This window comes from Macaca thibetana, chromosome 3, assembly GCF_024542745.1.
Source record: "Macaca thibetana thibetana isolate TM-01 chromosome 3, ASM2454274v1, whole genome shotgun sequence".
Lineage (NCBI taxonomy): Eukaryota > Metazoa > Chordata > Mammalia > Primates > Cercopithecidae > Macaca > Macaca thibetana.
The window spans coordinates 20,475,703-20,498,980 of record NC_065580.1 but is presented as its reverse complement, the minus strand read 5'-3'; the positions used below and the strand labels follow the sequence as shown (position 1 = coordinate 20,498,980).

Below are 23,278 nucleotides of genomic sequence, written 5' to 3'. Positions count from 1 at the left end.
TTTTATTTGCCACAATTAGAAAACAGATTATTAGACTGTGGTTCATATCCATCAGCTCATTCAACTTTAGCATGTGTCTCATCCGCAGTGGCTTTTCCAGAACTGCTACCTTCACTGTGAAGCTCCATGAGTTTTTACAATTCAAACCTGGGGTTCTTCAGCATTTTTACTTTTCTACTGAAGACATCTTGGAGAGGATAAATAGATTGGCAAGCCTTTTCTGTGTCTTTTCCAGTGCTATCCGGAATCAATGTATTGACCACATCTTTCACGTCATTTGTACCTCTTAGGTCATGATTTCCAGTATCTTCTTCTGGATTTGGCAGACCTGTTGGTGCAGAGCATAAGAGATCTTCGGTATCTGATTGTTGGTTTTTTCATAAAACCAACACAGAACAGATGAAACAAATAATCATCAGTAGTAGTCTTGATGTCAACATGAGCTTCAATCATGGTCTGCCATTTTTTGACCATGGAATACATTTTGTCACGGAGTAAGACCCATGCCATGGAAGTTAAATCAGGCAGCTTTTGGCCTGAACATTTTTGGTAATCAACTTGAATTTTCTAAATGCAACTTCATCATTCTGCAAGTCAAGACTCACTTCAAACACATAACCCTTGAGACTGTCAGATGCAATTTTTGTTCCTTGAGTTCTGATAACTAGTGTCTTTCCGATATTTCTTGGACATAGCAGGAGTTTTCACATCATAACAATCTTTCTAAGAAAATGGATCAAATACCTTCTTGGCTGCTTTTGCTGCCTTTTGTAAGGCACTTGTTCTTGACAGTCGCTATCGTGCTGCTCCTCTTTCCTTCTGTCCTTGTGAGTTTTCCTGTTCTAGAACCTCATACAAATAGAATTATACAGTATTTGTCCTTTTCTGGTCTGACCAATTTCCTTTAGCATAACGTTTTCAAGTTTTATCTATAATGTAGCACGTATATCAGATTTCACTTATGGGTAAGTAATACTCCATTGTAAGGGTATAGCACATTTGATTTACACATTGGTCTTTTAGTGAATATTTAGGCTGTCCACTCTTTAGCTCTTATGAATAATACTGCTATGAACGTTGATGTCCAAGTATCTGTTAGTCCCTGTTTTCAGTTCTTTTTGGGTGTGTAGGAGTAGAATGACTGTTAGCTTTTTGGTACACTACCAAACTGTTTACCATAGCAGCTCCACCATTTTGCATCGTGTCAGCAATGCACAAGAGTTCTAATTTCTCCACATCCTGGATAACATTTATTTTTCCTTTAATTTTTTGGATGAAAGCCATCCCCAGTGGGTGTGAAGTGATAAATCTCATTGTGGTTTTGATTTGCATTTCCCAAATGATGTTGAAAATCGTTTCATGTGCTTGTTGGTTACTGTTTTTTTTAATCTTCTTTGGAGAAATGTCGGATAGGCACAGTGGCTCAACACTTATAATCCCAGCTATTTGGGAGTCTGAGGTGGAAGGATCACTTGAGCCCAGGAGTTCAAGACCAGACTGAGCAACATAGGGAGACCCTATCTCTACAAAAATAAAAGTAAAAAAATTTAGCCAGGCATGGTGGTATGTGCCTGTAGTCCCAGCTACTCAGGAGGCTGAGGCGGGAGGAACACTTGAGCCCAGGAGGTAGAGGCTGCAGTGAGCTGTGATTGTATCACTGTTCTCCAGCCTGGGCAACAGGATAAGACTCTGTCTCAAAGAAAAGAAATGTCTATTCAAGTTCTTTACCTATTTTTGAATTTTTGTTGTAAAAGTTTATATATTCTGGATACTAAGCACTTACAAGATACATGATTTGCAAATATTTTCTCCCATTCTTTGGATTGTCTTTTTATCCTCTTGATAATGTCCTTTGATGTACTGTAGTTTTAATTTTGGTGAAGGGGACATCCTGCAAAGTAGCAGAGTAGGAATCTCTAGGAGTTAATCCTTAACATTGAAACAACCAGTAAGCTGGAAAAAATGACCAGAATCAACTTTCAGTCTGTGGAGCCAGGGGAGTGCTTGATGAAGGGAGAGGCTACTGCTCTTGCAGAATAGTTTGGGGAAAGTCTCAAATGGACTGTGCCAGCCATCAAGAAGCAAAAATAAGCCATCCCTTACAAGTTGGAAAATTACAGTTCTAAAGTTACCACAGTAACAATATCTGAGTTTATCCTGCTTGGAGCTTATTGAGCATCTTGCATGCATGGATTCATGTTCTTCATCAAATTTAGGAAGTTTTTGGGTATTAATTATTCCATATGTCGTTTGCCTCTTTCTCTTCTAGGACTTGTTTCAATGGTTTTCCATAGGTGCCTTAGGTGCTGTTAATTTTTTCTTTATTTCTTTCATTTTAATCTTCAGACTGGATAATTTCAATTTTTTTATCTTCAAGTTTGCTGATTCTTCTGCCTGCTTAAATCTACCATTGCACTGCTGTATGAATTTTTCATTTAGCTCTTAGGCTTTTCAGCTTCAGAATTTCTTTTTGGTTCTTTTCTGTAATGTGTGTCTCTTTACTGACATTCCCTTTTGTTCATACACTCTTCTGATATGCTTTAGCTCTTTGAGCATAGTTTGTTTTACATCATTGAGCATATTTGAGACAGTTGATTTAACATCTTTGACTAGTAGTTTTACTGTCTGGGCTGTCCCAGGGATAGTTTTCTGTCAAATTATTTTTTTCTTATAAACCAGTTATGTGCTTTCTATGATTTATAATTTGTTTGTTGAGAACCAAACAATTTAAGTATTATAATGTGGTGGTAACTCTGGAAAACAGATTCTCCTTCTACTCAGGGATTTATTTTGTTGTTTGTTGAGGTCTAAAGTTGTCTATTAGCATAGTGACTTTTCCAAGCAATTTTTGTGAAGTCTTTGTTCCTTGTTATATGTGTTACTGAAGTTTCTGTCCCATTATCTCTGTATCTGCTTGCAGCCTCTCGGATATTTTAAAATGTCTAGATTTTTAAAAAATAGTGTGCATTCCTTTTTAAATGTTCTGACAAATGTCACCAGAGAAGCCGCCCTAAGCCTAAGGGGGTCACATGTAGCCAACCGTCTCTGCTGATCCTCAGGGAACTGCCATACCAATTAAATCACACCCCAAAATTTTAGAGCACAAAGTCTTTACTGTACACTATAGCAACAGTGAGCCACTTTAAGAATGCTGTCCCCATGTTGCAGCAGGACTATGGAATGGGTCATGGTAGCTGGTTTATGCATGCCAGTCTCTTACCAAAGATAAGACAGTCACGTTGATAATACCAATAACCTTATCACAGCTGTCTAAAATAGGCATTATTTCCCAATAGTCTAATACAAGTCCATCTTCCATTTTTCCCCTTTTCCTAAAAATGCCCTTTATATCTGTTTATTATTGTTATTATTATTATTATTTTGGAGATGGAGTTTCGCTGTTGTTGCCCAGGCTGGAGTGCAATGGCGTGATCTCAGCTCACTGGAAACTCCGCCTCCTGGGTTCAAGCGATTATCTCACCTCAGCCTCCCAAGTAGCTGGGATTACAGGCGCTCGCCACCACGCCCAGCTAATTTTTGTATTTTTAGTAGAGACAAGGCTTCACCATGTTGGCCAGTCTGGTCTCAAACTCCTGAACTCAGGTAATCTGCCCGCCTCCACCTCCCAAAGTGCTGGGATTATAGACGTGAGCCACCAAGCCTGGTGTTATTATTTTTTAAATAGAGACAGGGTCTCACTATGTTGCCCAGGCTGCTCTTGAACAGCTGTCCTCTAGTGACCCTCCCGCCTTGGCCTCCCAAAGTATTAGGATTACAGGCGTGAGCCACCACACCTGGCCATGTTTCTCTTAATCTGGAATTACTTCTATGATTAATATGAGTGGTGACTCGCGCCTGTAATCCCAGCACTTTGGGAGGTTGAGGCAGGAGGACCACTTGATGGCAAGAGTTCAAAACCAGCCTGGGCAACATAGCAAGACCCCATCTGTATTTTAAAAAAGAAAAAAAGAAGAAACAACAACAAAAAGAAAGAAGTTAAATCTTACAATAAGGAGTGTGTCAACTACAACTATACCAATATAGCTGTTTTTCACCTATCAGGCAAAAATCCAAATGTTTGTTAACGTACTCTATTTGATACTTTGAGAAACTGGATATTGTTATACATTTCCAATAAGTGCATTTGGTTGTTTCTAACAAAATTGCAGGTTCTTTTATCCTTTGACCCACAAACCCACTTCTAAGAATTTATTTTAAGGGTACATCTGCCACTAGTAAAGTGACATGTAGACAGAGTTATTCATTGAGTCATCATTGTAATAGCAGAAGATAGAAAATAAGCTGTAAAAAAGACTGAGGTACATACAATGTGGGGGGAAAAAGAATGCAGGTAGATCTGTATTTACTGTTTTGGAGTGATCACCAGGATATATTGTTAAGTGAAAACAACAACAACAACAACAACAAAAAGCTGCAGTACAGTGTTTTTTGCAAGAAGAACTTCTAGGAAAAAGGGAAAAAAACACCCAGATACCAGAAAACACGGCTTAATAAAAATGATTATTTATAGGGAAGGTGAAGTAGGGCAAATGGATTTGAGTGATAAAGATGGAAGAGAAATTTGCTATACTTATTTAATACAGTTTTTTACTTTTGAACCCATGTAAATGTTTTACATGTTCAAAAATAAGTTTATATCTAAACAAAAAGTAAACTCTAAAAGTAATGAACCTACAAAATGTATCAAATTGACAACATAGCGGCATATTGTGGGATTTTATTATTGATTCTGACAGTCTGTTTCAACTAATGCATCTTAGTCTTTAACAATATTTCTGCTGGATTTAGTATTCTAGTTAGGCAATTTTTGCACTTGGAAGACAGCCTTCTACTGTCTTCTGACTTATGTTGTAGCTGACGAGAAGTAGGCTAACAGTCCTACTTTTGTCTTTTTTCATGATAATTCATCCTTTTTTCTTTGTATTTAAGGCTTCTCTTTGTCTTTGATTTCTGCAGTTTTAGGATGACATATTTGTTTTCTTTATTTTTTTTTTTTACAGTGATAGGGTCTCATTGTGTTGCCCAGGCTAGTCTCAAACTCCTGGCCTCAAGCAATCCTCCTGCTTCAGCCTCCCAAAATGTTGCGATTACAGGCATGAGCCACCATGTCCAGTCTAGTGTGATATATTTAGATGTTAGTTTCTTTTTATTCTACTTGGAAGTCGTTGGACTTGGGAAACTTGTAGGCTCTGTTACTTCACTTCTACAAAATCCTTGCCCATTTTGTTTTCTCTCAGTCCATCCTTTTGAGACTCTGATTAAATGCTTGTTATATAATCTGTATGTATATGTCTGTTTTTGGACTGTATTCTGATTCATTGTTGGTATTTCTCTCCTTTCTCGAATACCACTCTGTTTGAATTACTGTAGCTCTATCCATAGTAAATCTTGAAATCAAGGAGCATAAGTCCTCCAAATTGGGTATTTTTTGAATTGTTATTGCTATTCTCTGTCTTTTGCATTTTCATTAAATTTTAGTGTCAGTTTGTCAGTTACTACAAAAAGATACCCTGCTGGGATTTTAATTGGGATTGCATTGAATCTTGAGGTCAGTTTGGAGACATGGAAAATCTCGACCGTATTGAGTCTACCAATCTAATAATGTTTTTAATGTCTCTATTTAAGTCTTTAATCTTCGTTTTGTGGTTTTTACTATACATGTCCTGCATATCTTTTGTTAATATTACCCCTATTTTATGTAGCTTTTTTTGGGGAATGCTTTAGGACTTTTCACTTATACAATCACATCACCTGTGAATATAATTCTTTCTTTCCAATCTGGATTTTTTTTTTTTTATTGTGTCTTTTTGCACTCACTAAAACAGTTCTGAATATAAGTGCTAAGAGTGCACATCCTTACCTTCTTCCCAGTGACAGCAGAAAGGATTCTGTATTTCATCATTAAATATATATTAGCTGTAGGTTTTTCAGAGACGGTCTTTATCAGGTTGAAGAAGTTTCCATCTGTTCTTAGGTTCTTGAAAGTTTGTTGTGGGTAGGTGAATTTTTCAGATTTTTTCCCCCTTTTTGAATTGTATTTTCTTTAGTAGAGATGAGATCTCACTATGTTGCCCAGACTGGTCTTGTAACTCCAGGCCTCTGGTGATCCTCCTGGCTCAGCCTCGCAAAGCACTGAATGTGGCATGAGCCACTGTGCCCAGCCAAAATTTTCAGATTTTTTTTCCCGGATATATTGAGATGATCAAATATGGCTTTTCTCCCTTATTTTATTAACATAATAAATTATTTGAATGCTCATCCAACCTTGTATTTCAGGAATAAACCCTACCTAATCATGATGTATATGTATTTCTAGGTTTGATTTTCTAGTGTTCTGTTAATGATTTTTTTGTTAATTATAAGAGAGATTGGTCTATAATTTTCTTTTCTTGTAATGACTATATGATTTTAGTATCAGGGTAATACTGGCCTCATAAAATAAGGTTGGAATTACCTCTTTTCTGAAGGAGTTTGTTTAGGGATGGTCTTATCTTCTTTAAATGTTGAATATAATTCACCAGTGGAGCCCTTTGGATCTAGACTTTTCTTCGTGGGAAGGTTTTTTGTTTGGTTTGGTTGGATTTTTTTTGTAGAGAAGGGTTTTTTTTTTTTTTTTTTTTTGTAGAGAAGGCTGGTCTTGAAATCCTGGGCTCAAGCAATCCTCCCACCATGCCTGGTTTTCAATCACAAATTCAATTTTTTTTTCTTTTTCTTTTTTTTTTTTTTTTTTTTTTTGAGAAAGAGTCTTGCTCTGTCGCCCAGGCTGGAGGACAGTAGTTTGAACTCGGCTCACTGCAACCTCCACCTCCCAGGTTCAGTCTCCCTGCCTCTGCCTCCTAAGTAGCTAGGATTCAGGTGCCTACCACCACGTCCAGCTAAGTTTTGTATTTTTAGTAGAGACAGGGTTTCACCATGTTGGCCAGGCTGGTCTCGAACTCCTGACCTCAGGTGATCTGTCTGCCTCGGCCTCCCAAAGTGCTAGGATTACATGTGTGAACCACCGCGCCCAGCCTGTTGATTGGCTTTGGAGACAGTGTCTGGCTCTGTCACCCAGGCTGGAGTGCAGTGGTGCAATCTCAGCTCACTGCAACCTCTGCCTCCAGGGCTTAAGCCGTCCTCCCACCTCAGCCTCCCAAGTAGCTGGGACTACAGGCACACGCCACCATACCTGGCTAATTTTTTATTTTTATTTTTGTAGAAATGGGGTTTCACTATGTTATCCAGGCTGGTCTTGAACTTCTGAGTTCAAGTGATCTGCCCGCCTCGGCCATCTAAAGTGCATGAGCCTCTGTGCCTGACTCTGTGTGGTTTTTTTATTTTTATTTCTACTTATTTATTCATGTATTTTTTGAGACAGGGTCACCCTCTGTCACCCAGGCTGGGGTGCAGTGATGAAATCTCGCCTCACTGCAACCTCCACCTCCCGGGCTCAAGCCATCCTCCCACTTCAGCTTCTTGATCCTGTCATTCAACTCACTTGAGTAATTGGGACCACAATCACATGCCACCACACCTGGCTAATTTTTGTTATTTTTTTTTATTTTTTTGAGATGGAGTCTCACTCTGTTGCCCAGGCTGGAGTTCAGTGGTGTGATCTTGGCTTACTGCAGCCTCTCTCCCTCCTGGGTTCAAGCGATCCTCCTGCCTCAGCCTCCTGAGTAGCTGGCATTACAGGCATCTGTCGTCATGCCAGGCTAATTTTTGTATTTTTAGTAGCGACAGGGTTTAACCATGTTGGCCAGGCTGGTCTGGAACTCTTGAGCTCAAGTGATCCTCCCACTTTGGCCTCCCAAAGTACTGGGGTTATAGGCATGGCCCCTGTGCCCGGCCCCCTGTGTGGGTTTAGTTATAAATTTATTTACACGTTTTATTTTCCTGTATATGTTATATCTTGTGAATATCTCGTGCATGCTTAAAGAATGTGCCTTCTGCTCACATTGTTTTTTCTTTCTCTTTCTCTTTCTTTTCTTTTCTTTTTTTTTTTCCCCAAGATAGAGTTTCGCCCAGACTGGAGTGCAGTAGTATGATCTCAGCTCACTGCAACCTCTGCCTCCTGGCTTCAAGCAGTTCTCCCTCCTTCTCCCGAGTAGCTGGGATTACAGGCATGTGCCACCATGCCTGGCTAATTTTGTACTTTTAGTAGAGACGGGGTTTGACCAGGCTGGTCTTCAGCTCCTGACCTCAGGTGATCCTTCTGCCTTGGCCTCCCAAAGTGTTGGGATTTCAGGCGTGAGCCACCACGCCTGGCCTGCTCAGATTGTTTTTTTAAATGTCAGTTGGATCAGGTTTGATTCTTTTGTTCAAGTCTTCTATGTGTTCACTGATTTTTCTGTCTACTGCTCCATTGATTTCTGAGAGGGGAGAGTTGAAATCAACAAATGGAGTGGATTTGTCGGGTTTTTTTTTTTTTAGCTGTATCAATTTCTACATTATTTTTTCAGAAGCTCTGTTAATTAGATGCATATGCATTCAGGATTATGTCTTGATGAGTTAACCCCTTTATCATTACTCAATGTTCTCACTTTATCTCTTGTAAATAGTCCTTGTTCTGAAGTCTGCTTTGTCTGAGAGCATTATTAAGTCCTCCTGGTTTCATATTATGAAGGATGTTCACTGTGTACTAGTTACCATTTTAGCTCACTATATCTTGGGCTGCATTTTTACTACTTGCCTGAGTCCAGTGAGTCAAAACATTCATAAGCAGAACAACTTACATGAAGCCCAGTTTTATTACCCACAGATGGGCAGCAAGGGACAGGAGAAGCCTAGCATTCATTGCAAATCAGTCCCTCAAGGCTTGGGAAAGCTGCCCAGAGTGGATAGTCTGTGGACCACAGCTAGGGGACCCAGGAAAGAAGGTTTATGTCCCAAGGGCAACATGATTCACTGGGCTAAAGATTAGAGGACATCCTGTTTGAGGGTGGAGGGAATGACAGGAACAGAAACTGAGGCTCTTCCAACCAGCTCCTCCTTGTCTCAGGATGCTTCATTCCCAGTATGTTATACAGTTACACAGAGGTGTGGGGCGGAGCAGGGAACTGGCTTGATTCAAAGCCACCTGGAGCACTGCCCTGTACATATGCTTATTGTTTGAATGTGTATCTGTTAGCATCCTGTTTGTTTGTTTGTTTTTTCCTTTAACCTCTCTCTGTATATTTGAAGTAGATTTCTTGTAGATAGCATTTACTTGTTTTTTGTTTTTTTGTTATGTATGTAGGAGTCAAAACCATTAGTGGTATTGACAGGACCACGGACAGCACTATTTGGTTTTTATATATATATATATATATCTTTTCCCTTGTCTGCCGTGGATGTTGGAATAAAGTTGCCAGATTGGTGGTGATCCATCTCATGATCCTGTCATTTAACTCACTTGTGTTGTGATCTACCGTGTGTAATAAGAGACTTTAAATCCACGTACATCTCTTTTGTGGAGCTGGGCAGTCACAGAAGTACGAGCCATTCCTAGCACATAATGTCAAAACATAAGCCCTGCATTATGCTTAGGTTTAGAAACTAAAACTTCACAGAAAGGAGATAACAAATCATATTCACATCTCAAAACCCAAAAGCTTGAAACATTTCATTTGTAGAAAAAAGGAATAAGAGGCCAGGTGTGGTGGGTTATGCGTGTAATCCCAGCATTCTGGGAGGCTGAGATAGGCGGATTGCTTGAGTCCAGGAGTTTGAGACCATCCTGGACAACATAGTGAAACTCTGTCTCTACTAAAAATACAAAACAATTAGTGGAGTGTGGTGGCACAGGCCTGTAGTCCCAGCTACTCAGGAGGCTGAGGTGGGAGATTCACCTGAGCCTGAGAGGTGGAGGCTGCAGTGAGCCAAGATCATGTTGTTGCATTCCAGCTTGGGCAACCAGAGTGAGACTGTCTCCCCCCTGCCAAAAGGAAAAAAAAGAAATAAGGCCAGGCACCATGGCTTATGCCTGTAATCCCAGCACTTTGGGAGGCCAAGACAGGAGGATCCCTTGAGCCCAGGAGTTTGAGACCATCCTGGACAACATAGTGAAACTCTGTCTCTACTAAAAATACAAAACAATTAGTGGAGTGTGGTGGCACAGGCCTGTAGTCCCAGCTACTCAGGAGGCTGAGGTGGGAGATTCACCTGAGCCTGAGAGGTGGAGGCTGCAGTGAGCCAAGATCATGTTGTTGCATTCCAGCTTGGGCAACCAGAGTGAGACTGTCTCCCCCCTGCCAAAAGGAAAAAAAAGAAATAAGGCCAGGCACCATGGCTTATGCCTGTAATCCCAGCACTTTGGGAGGCCAAGACAGGAGGATCCCTTGAGCCCAGGAGTTTGAAAGCAGCCGGGGCAATATAGTGAGACCCTGTCTGTTCATAAAAAAATAAAATTATCCAGGCATGGTGGTGCAATTTTGGCAATTTTATTGTATAAATATCATAGGGTGTACTTACACAAACCTATATGGTATAGCCTACTGCACACCAGGAGAATATGGTACAGCCTGTTGTTCCTAGGCTACAAATCTGTACAGCATGTTACTGTACTGAATACTGTAGTGTTCATCTGTAACACAATGGTATTTGTATATCTAAACATATCTAAAACCTAGAAAAATACAATATAAAAGATAAAAAATAAGGTACGCCTGTATAGAGCACTTATGAGTGGTGCTTGAAGGACTGGAATTTGTTCTGGGTGAGTAAGGTAGTGAGTGATGAGTGCATATGAAGGGGGCCTAGAAATTATGTACTTTTATATGACTGGCAGCTCAGTAGGCTTGTTTATACCAGCATCACCCTAAACACATGAGTAATGCATTGCACTTACAATATTATCAATATTACCGCAGCTTTCACTAGGTGATAGGAATTTTTCAGCTCCATTTTATTTTTATTTATTTATTATTATTATTATTTTTTGAGATGGAGTCTCACTCTGTTGCCCAGGCTGGAGTGCAGTGGTGCGATCTCGGCTCATTGCAACCTCTGCCTCCTGGGTTCAAGCAATTCTCCTTCCTCAGCCTCCCGAGTAGCTGGGACTACAGGCACATTCCACTGAACTCGGCCAATTTTTGTATTTTTAGTAGAGACAGGGTTTCCCCATGTTGACCAGGCTGGTCTTGAACTCCTGACCTCAAGTGATCCACCCACCTCAGCTTCCCAAATTGCTGGGATTACAGATGTGAGCCACCACACCCGGCCTTCAGCTTCATTATAATTTTATGATACCACTGACATATATGTGATCCATTGTTGGCTAAAAAAACATTATGCAGTGGCCAAGCGAGGTGGCTCACACCTGTAATCCCAGTACTTTGGGAGGCTGAGATGGATGGATCACGAGGTCAGAAGATCAAGATCATCCTGACTAACATGGTGAAGCCCCATCTCTACTAAAAATACAAAAAATTAGCCAGGCATGGTAGCGGGTGCCTGTAGTCCCAGCTACTTGGGAGGCTGAGGCAGGAGAATCACTTGAACCAGGTAGGCAGAGGTTGCAGTGAGCCAAGATCGCACCACTGCACTCCAGCCTGGATGACAGAGCGAGACTCTGTCTCAAAAACAAAAAACAAAAAAAACCCAGCAACAACAACAACAAAAAACCCGTCATGTCATGCACCTCATGATTGTATTTACTGTGTAATATGTAGTGCTTTGTTTTTCTATTACTGGAAAAACTGATACACCTGGGGCTTGGGAATGACGTTCTGGTAGAGATGTAAATTTGGGATTTACTAACATTTGGTTTCAATTGTTCCTTATTAGGCAGAGGTATATCCATGACTCAGAATTTATTTGTAGCCTTAGAGATCATACTTTGAGGGAGTCAGTGTAGATGAGATTGTGCTGGTCCTCATTTACCTGATTCAGAAAGAGCTAGCTATTGTCATCTGATTTTAGCTGGACAGTACAGGGGTTACTGCCCAGGTTTACCAGGTACCAACCTAGGCTAGACCGGTTCTGTGCATTTACTCATATAAAATCCTTACAACAATCCTGCCTCAGAGTTGTTCTAATGGAAGTGGAATATTGAGCACAATAACTAGAACACAGCAAGTTCTCAATAGGATAACTATCATCATGATTATCATTTATTACTGTTTTACAGAAGATGAAACAGAGGCTCAAAAAGATTGATTAGGAGGAGTTACAGAGCAATCGAGCCTGGGCACAGTGGATCACGAGGTCAGGAGTTCGAGACCACCCTGACCAACATCATGAAACCCCGTCTCTACTAAAAATACAAAAATAAGCCGGGTGTGGTGATGCATGCCTGTAATCCCAGCTACTCAGGAGGCTGAGGCAGGAGAATCGCTTGAACCAGAGAGGCAGAGGTTGCAGTGAGCCAAGATTGCCCCATTGTACTCCAGCCTGGGTGACAGAATGAGACTCCATCTCAAAAAAAAAAAAAAAAAAAAAAAAAGGAGTTACAGAGCAATCAATGAAGAGGGCTGATCTAGGTCTTGTACAGTTTTAAAGTCTATGCTCTATCTCCATTTTAATACTTACCATGTAGAGTGTGCACATGACATGTCATTAGTGGTTGTGTGACCACAGGCCAGTCATAGCACCCAGTTTCCTCATCTGTAAAATGGGGGTAACACTTAATGTTTTATGTAGAATGTCTAGAGTTCTTAGCTGTGTGAAGCTGGAGGCATAATGAAAATTAGGTTTACTCCATCTTTCTTTTCTCTGAAATGCATTGTGACATCTTTCCAGATTTTAAGTATTAATTCTTTGCCAGTACTGTGTGTTTACATAGATCTTCCAGCTTAAGGCTTGTCTTCTCATTTTGTTCATGGTAATATTTTCACTAGCTGTAGATCTGTAACAAAGAACTGTAACAAAGGTGGATATATTAATCTTTCCCTTATAGCTCTTGCTTTTTGTATCTTGCTTAAAAATTTATTCCAATAAATTTGTACTCCAAGGTCACAAAGATATTCTCTTACATTTTCTTGTGAAAGTCTTATAGTTGTTAATCTACTCAAAATATATATATATTTTTTGGATCAAAGTAGGGATCTAATTTCATTCCCCACCCCCAATAATTGTTCCAGCAACATGAAAAGTTCATCCCTTTCCCCACTGATTTCTAGTGAACATCTGATATATATAAAGTGTACATTTATGTAAGCCTTACAAAATATCACACCATTTTAATTTTTATAGCTTTATATATAGTAGGTATTATTAGTTGGGAGGCATGTCCCCTCAGCTTGTCAAAATTCTATGGAAATTTCCTTTGGGATTGTTACTAGAGCTGCATTGAATCTATAGATATGGTTGTGGGAGTATTGGTATCTTTACCATCATGAACATGCTTTCTTCATGATTTAGATATTTTAAAATGTTTTTAAATATAGCTTAATATTTTCCTGCACAATAACCTTCACAATCTTTTAAAATTTATTTCTAAGCACTTAATGCATTTTTGTTGCTATTGTAAAAAAATTTTTTTTAATTAAATTTTTGTTTGTTATTTGTTTATACAAATGAAATTGGCCTTTGGATTACTTTGTGTTTGTTCTTATGCATTTCATTAAAAAATCTATCTGGGAACCTTACTGCAGTCTTCCATAGTATAAATTATATGGCATCAAGTTTATATTACAGTTTTAACTCGTTTGTTATTATTTATTGTTTTACCAAGCACTACGAAAGACTATTATTTTTTGTTCAAAGGAATACTGTTTGCATTTGTTAAAAGGAAATGGTGTTTCACAATCTCTGTGGCGATTTTAAACAAAAGGAGCATGTCTCTGTTCTACTTCCAGAAATCCTCATTTTGTAGCTCTAGAGAAAACCTGAGCTCCTTGTTCTTTTGAAAATCTCCCATATGGTTCTGTACATTTCTGTTGGAAAACCACTGCTAGAGAAGTTGCTAAACAGTAAAAGCATTTAGCCCATGGTGATGTGGGGGAAGGGAGGCATTTCATTTAAAATTATGAAGAATTTATGCATCGTTTAGTATTTCATGTGTGATGTATAGATAAAATCAGTATATTTACATAGACAATTGTTTTTAAGTGACAGCAGGTATGAATTTAAAAAGAATGGACATTGAAAAAGAACCAAGTCACAGTTTGAATGGGATGTGTTGGTTAAGTACTCAGTATATTTGTATTAAAACTTAGAATATAATTTTGTTTTTCCCAGTTGGAGTCATTCGATGCCCAGTTTGCAGCCAAGAATGTGCAGAGAGACACATCATAGATAACTTTTTTGTGAAGGACACTACTGAGGTTCCCAGCAGTACAGTAGAAAAGTCAAATCAGGTAAGTGTATTACGTCTTGAACCTTTTGCCAGCTCTTTTTTTTTTTTTTTTTTTTTTGAGATGGAGTCTTAACTCTGTCGCCCAGGCTGGAGTGCAGTTGGCGCAATCTCGGCTCACTGCAAGCTCCGCCCCCCGGGTTCATGCCATTCTTCTGCCTCAGCCTCCCAAGTAGCTGGGACTACAGGTGCCCACCACCTCGCCTGGCTAATTTTTTGTGTTTTTAGTAGAGATGGGTTTTCACTGTTTTAGCCAGGATGGTCTCGATCTCCTGACCTCGTGATCCTCCTGCCTTGGCCTTCCAAAGTGCTGGGATTACAGGTGTGAGTCACCACGCCCAGCCTCTTTTTCTTTTTTTTTTTTAAATTGAGATGGAGTCTTGCACTGTTCCCCAGGCTGGAGGACAGTGGTACGATCTTGGCTCATTTCCACCTCCTCCTCCTGGGTTCGAGTGCTTCTCTTATCTCAGCCTCATGAGTAGCTGGGATTACAGGCGTGTGCCACCATGCCCGGCAAATTTTTGTATTTTTAGTAGACGTGGCATTTCACTATGTTGGCCATAGTGGTCTCGAACTCCTGACCTCGAGTAATCCACTCACCTCGGCCTCTCAAAGTGTTGGGTTTATAGGTGTAAGCTACCATGCCTAACCTCTTTTGCCAACTATTGATGAGGCAACCTAAAATGCTGGAGGTCTTTAAAAGGAGCCAAACATTAGATAATTGATCTATAAAATTATATAACATTTAAAAAGGAATATAAAGAATAATGAATAATTCACCTTAAGAAATTAAACAGTGAAACAGGGACAATCCAGAAACTCTTGATTGCATACCCACATTCCAATCTCCTCCAGAGAAACCATTATTCTATATTTGACATTATTTCATTTCTTTGTACTTTTACTGTGTATTGACAATGAGATTTTTATTTCAAGCTCAGTTTTTCACTTTTTTTCTATTTTAATGATAAGCTCTATAATGATACATATGAAAGACTCCATGTCTTTGATCTGTAAAGTTTTTACATTTTTAAGAAAGCCGTCTTTTCTACATGGTGTTACTTTGAAAGCTTCATTTATTTTTTGGGGAAGGGGTGGTGGTGGTGGTGGTGGTGGTGGTGGTGGTGGTGGTGGTGGTGGTGGTGGTGGTGGTGGTGGTGGTGGTAGTAGTAGTAGTAGTAGTAGTAGTAGTAGTAGTGGTAGTAGTAGTAGTAGTAGTAGTGGTGACAGGGTCTCACTCTGTCAGCCAGTCTGGAGTTCAGTGATGTAGTCATAGCTTACTGCAGTCTCCAACTCCTGGGCTCAAGTGATTCTCCCACCGTAGCCTCTTGAGTCACTGGGACTTCAGGTTTATGCCACCATGTCCAGCTAACTAAAGCCTCATTTTGTAGCATTGTCCAAGGTGTTGGATTTAGAGATCCAATGGTGTTTTTATTTTCTTTCTAACTTCTGTAACCCACATGTAGAACATCTCTGTTGGCTTCTTAAATCTAGATGTCAAATCTATCATGCATGATCTATAGTACTCCAGTGGGGGTTAGCCATGTTGAGATTAATTCTACAGCTTGTGCTGAGTATAGTGTATTAGTCTACTTTTGGCTCATGATTCATTGATGATTCCTCTAAGCAGTTCCCTTAACTTGGAACAGAAGATCTGGGAAAGAACTAAATCTGGTTAGGGAAAAGCAATTATTAGCTATGTTTTTCAGGACTCTTTAGTAATCACGTGGTTAATTTCTGTACTTTCTGTTGAATTTTTAGTTTTTTGTTCCTTGGTAGAGCTACAGGAATTTAAGGTTCACTTTAAATGAACATAGCCACTACTGACTAAAATACCTGTTTTTGTAGTTTGGAAAGTATCCACAATTCTTCCTGATGTGAACCTTATCAAAGGCCAAAACAGACAGGCTTGCTGCGGGAGATAAACTTTCTAATTATTTAATTGTGAAACCACCCTTAAAGAAAGAAACATAATTATTTATGTAGGTTACAGTGTTGAGCACTTAAGTCCTCTGAAAGTTCTCTTCTAAATACAAATGATTTTGTTTCCGTCTTCCATTGTGTCATGTCACTTTGCTTTACATGTGACACCTATCGTGTCACATGTAGCTATCCTAGATATCCTAGATATTCATTAGTCATATTCATAGTAGTACATGTGCATGCTCAATCCAGAAAACTAAAAAATACAGTAGCATAAATAAGTCTCAAATGTAAAGTAGCATAAATAAATGTCAACCAGGTAGGATATTCATATGACATGAAATGATGATAATAGGACATGAAAGTTAAAGGGATTCTAATCCAAAGGACAAGTTTAAGAGGCTTCTTTATTACCTCCATGTGATCAATTAGTTTTCAGTACGTTTATGTTTATTTAGTCTGCTTCTGTCACAGAAACATAGTAGGAAGAAGTTAAACTAGAGATGGAGTCCAATAGACATCCTAAATGTTGACACTGGGCATGCATGGGTTGAGGTAGGAAATGTGGTATGAGAGTAGGGTGCTGCTGGGGGCATTTGGTAAGGATGGAGAGTAGAGAGGTCATATGGGGGATGAATTGAAACCAGGCAGTACTTAGCAAGAGGTAGTGGGAGCTGAATTAGCATGGTAGCAATAAGGAAAGGAAGTTACCACCCAGAGAGAACTTGATATGCCTGACTGGGTGTGGAAGGTGAGAGATGTTTTACTGCCTGGATGGTGCCTTTCACAGAGATCATGATAAAGAGGGTAGGAGGTAGGTAGGTTTTGAATGTGATTGAGTTTGCATTGCCTGTGAGACTGTAGAGGTGTCATCATCCATGGTTAGAGTGGTGCTCTAAAGAGAGTTCATAGCTGGAGATTTTGAAAAGTTTTAAAAACTTTTTGTTGTAGATAATTTCAAGCATTACCAAAGAAACAGTTGACATAACAAACGTCCGTGGACCCATCACCTAGATCAATAGCCATCAACTCTTGTTTTGTGCATACTCTGATTACCCCCAACCACTAGATTACATTGATGTTAATTCCAGCCATTATGTAATGTCATCTTTAATTTTTAATTTTTATTTTTTGAGACGGAGTTTTGCTCTTGTTGCCCAGGCTGGAGTGCAATGGCGAGGTCTTGGCTCACTGCAACCTCAGTCTCCCAAGTAGCTGGGATTATAGGCGCCCACCACTACACCTGGCCAATTTTTGTGTTTTTAGTAGAGACAAGGTTTCACCATGTTGACCAGACTGATTGCGAACTCCTGAACTCAGGTGATTCACCCACCTCGGCCTCCCAAAGTGCTGGGATTACAAGGGTGAGCCACCGCGCCCGGCCTCATCTGTAAATATTTTGGCATGTACTTAAATAAAATATTTTTTCTGTAAACATAACTACCATATGAATTTCTATGTAAAAATAAAAGGACCAGCCTGAGCAACATGGTGAAATCCTGTCTGAGCGAATGAATAGATGAATGAATGAAAGAAAGAACGAACGAAAGAATGAACAAGAAAGAAAAGCAAGCAAGCTGGGTGTGGTGGTGTGCACCTGTAGTCCCAGCTAGTTGGGAGGCTGAGGTTGGAGGATCACCTGCACTCAAGGAGATGGAGGCTGCAGTGAGCCATAATTACGCCACTGCACCCCAGCCTGGGTGACAGAGTGAGACCCTATCTCAAAAAAAATAAATAAATAAATAAATTTCAAATGCTTAATGATCTCTTATTATTATCAAATATCTAAGCAGTAATCAAATGGATCTAATTATTACAGGTTTTTTTTAAAACAGTGGTTTGTTTCCATAAGGATCCAACAAGGCCTACACAGTACATTTGGTTGATTTGCCTCAAAACTATCTTTTAATTAATCTCAAGTTACCCCTTTGCTTCTCTTGCTTTCCTTTTCTTCCCATTTAACATTTTCGTTGCATAAACTGGGTTGCATATTCAAAAGAGTTAGTTTTATTCTGAATTTTGCTGATAATTTCCATAAAGTCATTTAACATGCTGATTCTATGTTTTGTGAAACTGTGAATTAAAATGAAACGTAGTGGCTTGTTTAGGTTCTGGTTCCATTGCGGGAGAAGGGTAAGAATACTTTGATCCATATGTCCATGTGTATGCTCATCAGGAAGCATATGGTGTCTGGCTGTCTTTCTTTTTTCTGATGTTAGTGGCCATTAATGATCACTGCCAAGATTGCTTATTTCATGAGGGCTTTGAAAAATAGTGACATTTTAATTCTATTATTCCTCTTTATTTCTTAACTGAAATAGAAAGAGAAAGCTTCCTTCATCAATTCTTTGATTACCCTGACCTACGGTTCATCCAGGAAAGGTCAGTTCAATTTTGATTCCTTCCCTTTAGTTGACAATTTTTAGAGCAGTGAGTTAATTTCTTAGGATTCTTCAGAGGTGACTAATGAGAGGAGTATGTGTGTGTGTGTGTGTGTATATATGTGTGTGTGTGTGTCTGTGTCCCTCTGTTTGAGTCTGTAGTAGTCATTGCTCTCTCCCTTACTGTTTTTTCTGTCATTTTCTGTTCTAGACCTTGAAGCATCCATTTCTCCTAGGTGCCTTGATTCCTTTTCATGGGAAATAATATTTGGAGACCACAGTATGGTACAATGGGTGCTCATCATCATTGAGTTGGTCACCTATCTAGGCCTTTCAGGGAATTATCTAACAGAGACTATTTATTTATTTATTTAGAGATGGAGTCTTGCTCTGTTGCCCAGACTGGAGTGCAACCTCCTCCTCCCATGTTCAAGCGGTTCTCCTGCCTCAGCCTCCCGAGTAGCTGGGACTACAGGCGCGTGCCACCACGCCTGGCTAATTTTTTGTATTTTTAGTAGAGACAGTGTTTCACCATGTTGGCCAGGCTGGTCTCAAACTCCTGACCTTGTGATCTACCCACCTCGGCCTCCCAAAGTGCTAGAATTACAGGTGTGATCCACCACGCCCGGCAGAGACTGTATTTATAAAAGAAAGTATAAGTATATATTGACTTTTTTTTGTATTTTGAGATGGAGTTTTGCTCTTGTTGTCCAAGCTGGAGTGCAATGGTGTGATCTCGGTTCACCGCAACCTCCGCCTCCTAGGTTCAAGCGATTCTCCTGCCTCAGTCTCTCGAGTAGCTGGGATTACAGGCATGTGCCACCACTCTCAGCTAATTTTGTATTTTTGGTAGAGACGGGGTTTCTCCGTGTTGGTCAAGCTGGTCTTGAACTCTCGACCTCAGGTGATCTGCCTGCCTCGGCCTCCTAAAGTGATAGGATTACAGGCATGAGCCACCACACCCGGCCTATATTGACTTTTTGTTTGTTTGTTTGTTTGTTTTTGAGACAAGAGTCTTGCTCTGTCACCCAGGCTGGAGTGCAGTGGCATGATCTCAGCTCACTGCAACCTCCGCCTCCCGGGTTCAAGCGATTCTCCTGCCTCAGCCTCCTGAGTAGCTGGGATTACAGGTGCTCACCACCATGCCCTGCTAATTTTTGTATTTTTAGTAGAGACGAGGTTTTACCATGTTGGCCAGGCTGGTCTCAAACTCCTAACCTCAAGTTATCTGCCCTCCTCAGCCTCCCAAAGTGCTGGGATTACAGGTGTGAGCCACTGCACCCAGCCAAAATGTTGGTTCTTAATTGCATTGATGTAATTTGTTTTCTCTAGGAAAAAAAGTTTATAGGTATGTATAATATACATGTAACATATATTATATGCATAATTTATATGCATAATATGTAATATAGTCTTGGTGCAATTAGGAATCATTTTACTTCTTTTTTTTTTTTTTTTTTTTTTTTTTTTGAGACGGAGTCTCGCTCTGTCGCCCAGACTGGAGTGCAGTGGCGCGATCTCGGCTCACTGCAAGCTCCGCCTCCCGGGTTCACGCCATTCTCCTGCCTCAGCCTCCGGAGTAGCTGGGACTACAGGCGCCCGCCACCACGCCCGGCTAATTTCTTTTTGTATTTTTAGTAGAGACGGGGTTTCACCGTGTTAGCCAGGATGGTCTCGATCTCCTGACCTCGTGATCCGCCCGCCTCGGCCTCCCAAAGTGCTGGGATTACAGGCTTGAGCCACCGCGCCCGGCCTTTTTTACTTCTTAAAATAAGGCCAGGTATGGTGGCTTATGCCTGTAATCCCAATACTTTGTGAGGCCGAGGCAGGTGGATCACAAGGTCAGGAGTTTGAGAGCAGCCTGGCCAATATGGTGAAAGCCTGTCTCTACTAAAAATACAAAAACATTAGCCAGTCGTGGTGGCACCTACTTGGGAGGCTCAGGCAGGAAAATTGCTTGAACCCAGAGGCGGGAGTTGCAGTGAGCCAAGATTGCACCACAGCACTCCAGCCTGGGTGACAGAGCAAGACTCTGTCTCAAAAAAAAGAAAAAAGAAAAGAAATAAAGAATTATAGACTAGATACAAGATTTTCTGAAAAAAAGATACAAATACAATTCTTAAAGTATCACAGAGGTAGCAACTTTGAGAAGCAGCTGAGGGAACAAATGCAAAAGGATGAAATTATTAAAAGATAAAAGCTCAGAGGAAAGGCCTCGTGGAACTTAAACACCTGAGAAGGAAGTGCATCTTGGCTGGTGATGGGGTCTAGGTGTTTGACTTCGGACTCAGACTTCTGACGGGCAGAAGCAGTGTTGCTGGCATCTCTGAAGTGGATTACAGTAAAGCTGGTCCTACAAATATTGGAAAGTCTGCAAACTGGAGCTAGCTCCAGTATAGGAAGGAACTGCTGCAGCTGGGATGAAGCTGCATCACTGGTGTGATACTTACAGAAATTACATGCAGATAGGAAGAAAAGAGGAAGCTGACTATGAGAATCAAGTACCTTCTTCTGACGTTGCATTCTCCCTCCAGCATTACCCGTTGTTAGACTCGAATGTGAAACCAGCTTGTGAAGCATAAATGTTGCTTTCTGAATAAGAGTTTATAGTAGAGTGGAGTTGGAGCTGAAAATAGAAGTTGTAGAGTGTTTGTATCAAAACAGAAAGCAAGGAAGACAGTAGTTATATGTATGCACTGGAGATATTCAATCAAATCATGTGTTTTTGTTGTTGTTGTTGTTGTTTTGTTTTTTTTTTAAGAGAAGGAGTTTCACTCTGTTGCCCAGGCTGGAATGCAGTGGCATGATCTTGGCTCTCTGCAACCTCCACCTCCTGGGTTCAAGCAATTCTCCTGCATCAGCCCTCCAGAGTAGCTGGGACTACAGGCGCACACTGCCACATCCGGCATTCCACCTGCCGTGGCCTCCCAAAGTGCTAGGATTACAGGTGTTAGCCACTGTGCCCAGCCAGCCAAATCATGTTTTAAAGTTACCTGAAATAAATAAATCTTCTCTGTGCAGTTAAGCCACCCACTTGATTAGGCAGGTTCATTTATTAAATTTTGCTTTTGACATTTAGGAATTTAAATGTTTAAAATATTGCATAACTACATATAAAACATTCATGTCGTTTGAAAAGAAAATCTATAAACTTCTATCCCTGTCTTGTCTACCCATCTACCTTATTTCTTCCCAACCTCGTAGGTAACTATTTAATCTCTTTTATGGATTATCCTTCCTTTTTAAATATTATGTTAATATACAATTTAAAAGTAAGCTATCCCATTCCATCCCATCTGTATTAGTCTGTTTTTGCATTGCTATAAAGAAATACCTGAGACTGGGTAATTTATAAAGAAAAGAGGTTTAATTGGCTCACGGTTTCACTGGCTGTACAGGAAGCATGATGCTGGCATCTGCTAAGCTTCTGGGGAAGCCTCAGGAAACTTACAATCATGGTGGAAGGCGAAGGGGCAGCACGCTTGTCTTACATGTGGTCAAAGCAGGAGCCAAAAGAGGGTGGGAGGTGCCACACCCACCCTCCCTCCCTCAGTCCCTCCCTCCCTTCCTTCCTTCCTTCCTTCCTTCCTTCCTTCCTTCTTTCCTTCCTTCCTTCCTTCCCCTCCCCTCCCCTCCCCAGATGGAGTTTCGGTCTTGTTGTCCAAGCAGGAGTGCAATGGCCAATCTCAGCTCACTGCAACCTCCACCTCCCAGGTTCAAGCAATTCTGCTGCCTCAGCCTCCCAAGTAGCTGGGATTACAGGTGTGCGCCACCATGCCCAGCTAATTTTTTGTATTTTTAGTAAAAACGGTGTTTCACCATGTTAGCCAAGCTGGTCTCGAACTCCTGACCTCAGGTGATCGGCCTGCCTCAGCCTCCCAAAGTGCTGGTATTACAGGTGTGAACCACCGCGCCCGGCCATGCCACACACTTTTAAATGAACACATCTCCATGTGAACTCACTACCATGAGAACAGCACCAAGGGGGATATCCACCCCCATGATACAGTCACTTCCCATCAGGTCCGACCTCCAACATTGGGGATTACAATTCTACATGAAATTTGGTCAGGGACACAGATCTAAACCATATCATTCTACCCCAGCCCCTCCCAAATCTTATTACCTTCTCACATTTCAAAACACAATCATGCCTCCCAACAGTCACCCAGAGTCTTAACCATTTCAGCATTAACTCAAAAAGTCCTAAGTCTCATATTTGAGATGAGAAGACAAGGCAAGTCTTTTCTCCCTGTGAGCCTGTAAAGTCAAAAACATGTTACGTTACTTGCAAGATACATTGTGGGTACAGGCATTGGGTAAATACTCCCATTCCAAAATGGAGAAATCGGCCAAAAGAAAGGGGCTGCAGCCTTTGTGCAAGTCCAAAACCCAGCAGCGCGGTCATTAAATCTTAAGGCTGCAAAATAATCTCCTTTGACTTCACATCTCTCATCCAGGACACACTGGTACAAGGGGTGGGCTCCCAAAGCCTTGGGCAGCTGTACTTAACACCAGTGGCTTTGCAGGGTTCAGCCCCCACAGCTGTTCTCACAGGCTGCTCTCATGGGTTGACACTGAGTATCTGTGACTTTTCCAGACTGAAGGTGCAAGCTGCTGGTGGATCTGCCCTCCTGGGTTCTGGAGGACAGTGGCACTCTTCTCACAGCTCCACTTGGGAGGACCCCAGTGGGGACTC

At 40.7% G+C, this 23,278-nt stretch overlaps 1 protein-coding gene and 1 pseudogene across 2 annotated transcripts in view; one reads left to right on the top strand and one right to left on the bottom strand.

The window, feature by feature from the left end:
* TRIM24 (tripartite motif containing 24) overlaps positions 1 to 23,278 on the top strand; it is a 125,431-nt gene that overhangs the window by 30,726 nt on the left and 71,427 nt on the right. For both annotated transcript variants that reach the window (XM_050785010.1, XM_050785009.1), the window contains exon 2: positions 14,161 to 14,279. In XM_050785010.1, coding sequence (XP_050640967.1) covers positions 14,161 to 14,279 — 119 coding nt within the window. The remainder of the gene's footprint in view (positions 1 to 14,160; positions 14,280 to 23,278) is intronic.
* On the bottom strand, positions 3 to 9,484 carry LOC126949745 (40S ribosomal protein S3a-like; annotated as a pseudogene).